Source organism: Octopus bimaculoides, chromosome 20, assembly GCF_001194135.2.
Source record: "Octopus bimaculoides isolate UCB-OBI-ISO-001 chromosome 20, ASM119413v2, whole genome shotgun sequence".
Classification (NCBI taxonomy): Eukaryota; Metazoa; Mollusca; class Cephalopoda; order Octopoda; family Octopodidae; genus Octopus; species Octopus bimaculoides.
In genome coordinates, this window is record NC_069000.1 from 37,866 (window position 1) to 43,779 (window position 5,914).

Here is a 5,914-nt window from a genome sequence, read left to right on the forward strand (position 1 = left end):
AGTCTCACCATACGCACAACTTCGTTTTATGCGGATGATCTTGTTTCACACGCAGTGTCGCTTGTTTACCGGGGCTAAGCCATTCCTTACACTGCTTCATATTGATGTACAAACACCATTTTTCATCGCCAGTAACGTGCCTGTGTCCATGAGTTGAGTGGTGACAAGCAAGCAGAGATTGTGGCTCGTTGATTTTTGTTGTTGTCACTTAAAGCATGCAGAACCTATGTTCCATACTTCTGAACCTTTCCCATCGAGTGAACATGCTTCTCTATAGCACTGTGGGAGCATTCTGTTTTCTCTGCCAGTTCCCTTGTCTTTTGACAAGAATTTTCGTGCAAAAGTTGGTTTGATCGCTCTTCATTGAACTCAACTGGACGGCCAGAACAGGGTGCATCTTTGAGGTCAAATTTTCCATTTTTGAACTTGGCATAGCAGTCACGAGTGGTTCTTTCAGCTATGGCATCATCTCCATACACAGCACAAATGTCGCGAGCAGCTTTTACGGCCTTAGAACCTTGATTAAAATCAAAAAGGAGGTGTCAAAAATGCTCGTTTTTCTTAATTTGACATTCTATTTTAATAATCTGAAAATAAACAAAATTTAATTAGAAAAAAAAATATAGATTCCAAAATGATTCAAAAATAGAATTCTCGAAAACAATAGATTCCAAAATTTAAAAACGCAATAAATTCCAGAATTAAAGAAAACGGCGGGAACTTGGTTGCCAACCCAATAGATGCAAAAGTCTAACAGTTGACTCAGAACCCTGGGGATACCACGCACCTGAAGTATGAGCCTTTTGCGACTTTTAAAACTTCTGTAACATTTGTGCCATCTGTGAGGTTTGATCCTTTTGTAGCATATAAGCCGTTTCTGGCGCTTAGATCTATTTAAGAATACTTCAGAACCTTGATACACATTTCTTGCCTCATTAATTTCTCTCTCTTTTTTCTCTTTCTATTTCTTCCTTAGTACACCATACCGAGTGCACATACAAGATCTATCAAACACTTGTGACCCACGTCAAGGTAAGTGTGGTAAAGGCAAGAAGTCTGATAATTTAACGAACCTGATTGTTTATTTATTGCTATTTTTTAAAAAAAATCAATGATTAGTTGATTTAAATTTTTGCTGTTGCATTACACCAACTTGTCAATGGGCATCGTGCTTCCATCAGAATTCCATGCTAATGCATGTTCCAAGCAGCAGTATAATAATGACAACATTATTCTAATAAATAGAAATGGTATTATTTCTAAATCTCTAAGAGAAAAACATACAGTAACATTTCTTTAAAGTAATTGCAAACATAAGATAGCTGTCCTGTAAGAGACGTTGTTACTGTTTATTACCCCAAGAATTCTTATAAATCCTTCATTAATATCAAATTTAACTTAAATTGCAATTTAGTTTTAAAAAAAAACAGGGGAACAGAAGTGTTAAATTCTCTATTTCGATTTCTGTTGCTTTTCACTGCTGAGTCTGTCTCTTGAAGTAGTTAATTTGAAATAAGAAACAGAGCGGCTGTTTGGGTGCAGACGATTTGGCACGGTTAAATGGACCTTCAGCCTGTTTTGGCAACACTACGTTTAGGCACTGGAGGTCAATACAAACAATGTACATATTCTCATACACACATAGACATGGGATCAGATAGGTGGGGCTAAACAAGGAGACGAAAGTACTACTCGATTACCAATAGTAGAGTAAAACTGTATTTTACCGACGCTGAAAGACTTCACAAGTTGTTAGGCTTTCACCCATCCATTCGTCATGTTGGTATATATACGTATGTATGTATATATGTATATATATTTGTGTGCGTACGAGTGTGTGTGAATATATATATATGTATGTATACATGTATATATATATATGTGTGTGTGTGTGTGTGTGTATCCGAAACAGCTTCTTTTTGGCCAATTCTCAGCAAGAAAGTCAGTTGGAAGGCCACTTCAAAGGCAGACTAAAAGACAATCTGAAGCGATGCAATATTCCCTTTTCTTCCAGCTTCTACTCAGTTCAAAAATTTGAGCAAAGTCTCAACTCCAACATCGGGACCAACTTCGTGCAAGCATGAAGACACACTTGCAAAACGCCGCTCCTCTAAACAAAAGCCTTACCTATCGTTATGGTTTTGTGGCACGAACCAAAGCAGGTCTTGCCGCCCACTCAAGAAAACACGTCGTAAATGATCCACGAGTACTCGCGCAAACTGAGTCCTCAACTTGTTCTATTTGGCAAAAAGACTTGAAAGGCACCAGTATTCCTCAAGGGACACATGTCTGTCAATAGAACATGATTACCGCTTTATTTTACCGACACAGATTCCTTTTTCTTTACAGGTGACTCTGATTTTTGCAATACAATCGTTTCTCAAGTAGCGGAGAAGTTCAATAGGTAAGTTTAACGTATTGGTGATCCATCTTTTGAATACTTGCCAGTAAAATGATTGTGATGAATTTTGTATGCCGGTCTTATTTTATAAATCAGTTCAAAAACAAGATGCCGTTTCTACGACGTTCGGTAAATCCTATGCAAGGCTGAGGGCCATAACACTTATGATATTCAGTTTTACTTGCAGCGGGTTTTATTAAGCAACATACAAAATAAATACTTGGTCTATTGAAACGGATAGAGGTACACAGACTTTAGTATGTGTATGCGTGTCTACTTATAAATGTATAACGCTGTATATGTAGTATGTATAAATGAGTCTGTATAAATGAATATATGTATGTATGTCTCATCTATTTTTTTAATTATAAATCTTCCAGTGAGGAGGGAGCTTGTTTCCAACAAAGATACAAGGCTCCATCTTTGGGATGTAGTTAACACACACAAATTCACATTTGGAACTTGAGAAAAGTCTTTCATATTTTTACTGTTCCACTCACAGATTGCACTTGTAATGTACGATTTAACCGGTCGATTTCTCTTTCTGAAAATCCCAGTTTATCCAGATTCTCCTTTAAGCATTTTCTAACAAAACCTAGTGTTCCAATTATTATTGGTATGAATAGGAATTCAAAGTCTGGATATAGAAGTTGAAGGTTTCGAAGCAGTTGTCCATAGGCTCTTTTTCTTTGATTTTCAAAGAGATATTTATATCTGCAGGACAGCTAACCTCCATGATGGTTCATACCTTTGCCCCTCTGTCCCAAACAACAATTTCCGGCCTATTATGTTTACATTTGACAGAACTTTTGATGGGAATATTCCACTAGCGTTCCTTGAGTTGATGTTTATGAATATATTCCATAACAGAGAGATTGTCTAAGTTTATTTTGTCTTTTTTGTGGATGGCATTGTAAAAAGGTTTTAGCGACAACATCGTGCCGCATTGGGAGGTAGTACGGAGACGACATTTTAGGACAGCTGCTAATCACATGCTTAATGTCTTCCACAAAAACATGACAGAGCTTACACATGTGGTTGCACCTTGGGATTACAAGAGCGTCACTGTCTCTTGTTCACCAGATACTTTGTGGCAATCTCCTGCTCTTGGATTGCAAACACATAACCCTCAAAGTGTGATGTAGTGGTCTTGTGTCCAAGAGAGGCTATGCCTCGTGTCAATTCTACTGTCTTCTTCAAGCTTCCAGGCAACATGCCTAAGCATAGTCTTTTTTCTTTGGATGCTGAGTGCTTTTCATTCAGGTCTTCTCTGAGGTAAGAGAGCCCAGCTGTTTGGGGGCTGTATAGGAAATCATCAGGAAGAGAGTCCTTTTTGAGGAGCTCACTGCCAACTCGTACAATGTTGTTCACTTCACTTACAGCTGTTTCTGTTAGCGCGATTCCCAGGCTTAACCACCACAATAACAGTAATAATGATAATAATAATAATAATAATAATGATGATGATGATGATGATGATGATGATAATAATAATAATAATAATAATAATAATAATAATAATAATAATAATAATAATAATAATAATAAAAGGAATATATTCACAGACACGACAGAGCTGGGACCTATATACACGCCAGAAAAGGTCACAGAAAACGAGAAAGCAACCATACTCTGGGATATGCCAATACACACAGATAGAGAAATTAAGGCAAATAGACCAGATATAGTTGTCAAAGATCATGAAGGAAAAAAATGCTTTCTAATTGATGTATCAATACCAGCAGATGACAACGTTTCTCTAAAAGAAATGGAAAAACTTTCAAAATACAAAGACCTGGAAATAGAGATAACTCGAATGTGGAATCTAAAAACAGAAACAATTCCTATCATAGTAGGTGCCTTAGGTATAATAAAAAAATATTCAGACAAATACATAACAAAAACACCAGGACTTACAAATATATATAACATACAGAAAATTGCACTACTGGGTACTGCACACATTCTACGCAAAACACTTTCAATACAGTAAACATAAGAGCACCACAGCAAACCACAGCACATACCCAAGGCGCACAGAGCTGCGCTCGGTAGTGAAGTGAAAGCACGTTATAAAAATAAAACTACTGAATAATGATAATAATAATAATTATCATTGTAAGTAATTAATTATACCAATTTGAATCGCAGAATTTCATCAGAACGGAAAAATAAATAAAAGCAAGTAAAAAGAAGTGGGTCAGCATGTAGCATGAATTGATTTTTTCTCACTTTCTCCTTTTTCCTTTTACTTTTATTTTTATTTACTTTTCCGCTCTGATGAAGTTACGCGATTTAAATTGGTATAATTGATTAGTTACAATGATAATTATTATTATTATTGTGGTGGTTAAGCCTCGGAATCTCGTTAACAGAAACAGCTGTAAGTTGAGATTCTCTCTTTTTGTAATTAATTAAATGATAATTGATGTAAATCAATTGTTTTTCATCAATTTTATCTCCATTTTCTTCTTTCCTTGAATATTGATATACTTCTGTTTATTCTAGTCATTACCAATCATTTATGAGTATTAATTCCAATGCTCATGATTAAATATTGCTAACACACCAGTTGATTCATTGGATACACGTATCCCTTAGACGGTTGTTATAACCTCTAACTTAACTCATATATATAACCTTGCTATACTCACTTTTCTTATTCTTTTCCCTACAGTGTATTTAAAGTGGAAGAATTCCGACAGGAAGTGCATAACAGAATCTCCTCAATTGAAAAGCGACTTGAGAGTAAGAATATCTGTCAGTTTATTTTTTGTGTTTTAATGTGGTTGTGTTTGCAAAGATTGTTGTGCTCTAATTGGTGTATGTGATGGTCATGGTTATGGTGGAGGTGTATCCTTTGTGCCTAAGAAGACTGATCCGGTAGATCTTATTATCATAGACAAACGAGCTATGATTTTGCATGTCCACAGCTATAGTATGTATATATATATATATATATATATATATATATATGTCAGGTCGCTCTTCAGTGCTACTGGTATCATGTAATCCAGTACAACCTGTCGCATGGTCGGGTCGTCGGCGACTAAACTGGCAACACCACCAGGCATGCTTGGCGAGGAGGGTATTGTTGGGCTCCCCTGCAGGACGAAAATAAGACCTGTCGATGGGCGGATGAACTCCTGAACAGTCAACGACCATCGGTTACCGCATCGGTCACCGAATAGAGTGTCTGAGTGTCGGCTAGGTGTCTGGAATTGGACGGCTTACCTCATGGGCAGGTAGAAGCTCTTTAACCTTGGTTGGTAATCTACCTAGGAGAAGGAAATCTCCGAAATAAAACCTGAGGCCTTGGAAGTTCCTGGTTTTGTCAATTCTCTTGTCACACTGGTGAAAGTCTTCTTGGGCTAATAAGTGGGGGGTAGTGCAGTGCAAGCTACACCCACTAAAAATTATTCATCTGAACAGGTACTTCCTGTACTCCAGATCTTGGTAAAATCATTCAATTGGTTGGTTGGCAGAAACCTAAAAATGCACCTGTAACTTATT

At 36.8% G+C, this 5,914-nt stretch overlaps 1 protein-coding gene across 1 annotated transcript in view; it reads left to right on the forward strand.

Moving 5' to 3' along the window:
• Window positions 1-5,914, forward strand: part of LOC106878801 (high affinity cGMP-specific 3',5'-cyclic phosphodiesterase 9A) — a 63,588-nt gene that overhangs the window by 37,754 nt on the left and 19,920 nt on the right. Inside the window, exons 4-6 of the mRNA XM_052975039.1 lie at window positions 977-1,032; window positions 2,350-2,404; window positions 5,079-5,224. Coding sequence (XP_052830999.1) covers window positions 977-1,032; window positions 2,350-2,404; window positions 5,079-5,224 — 257 coding nt within the window. The remainder of the gene's footprint in view (window positions 1-976; window positions 1,033-2,349; window positions 2,405-5,078; window positions 5,225-5,914) is intronic.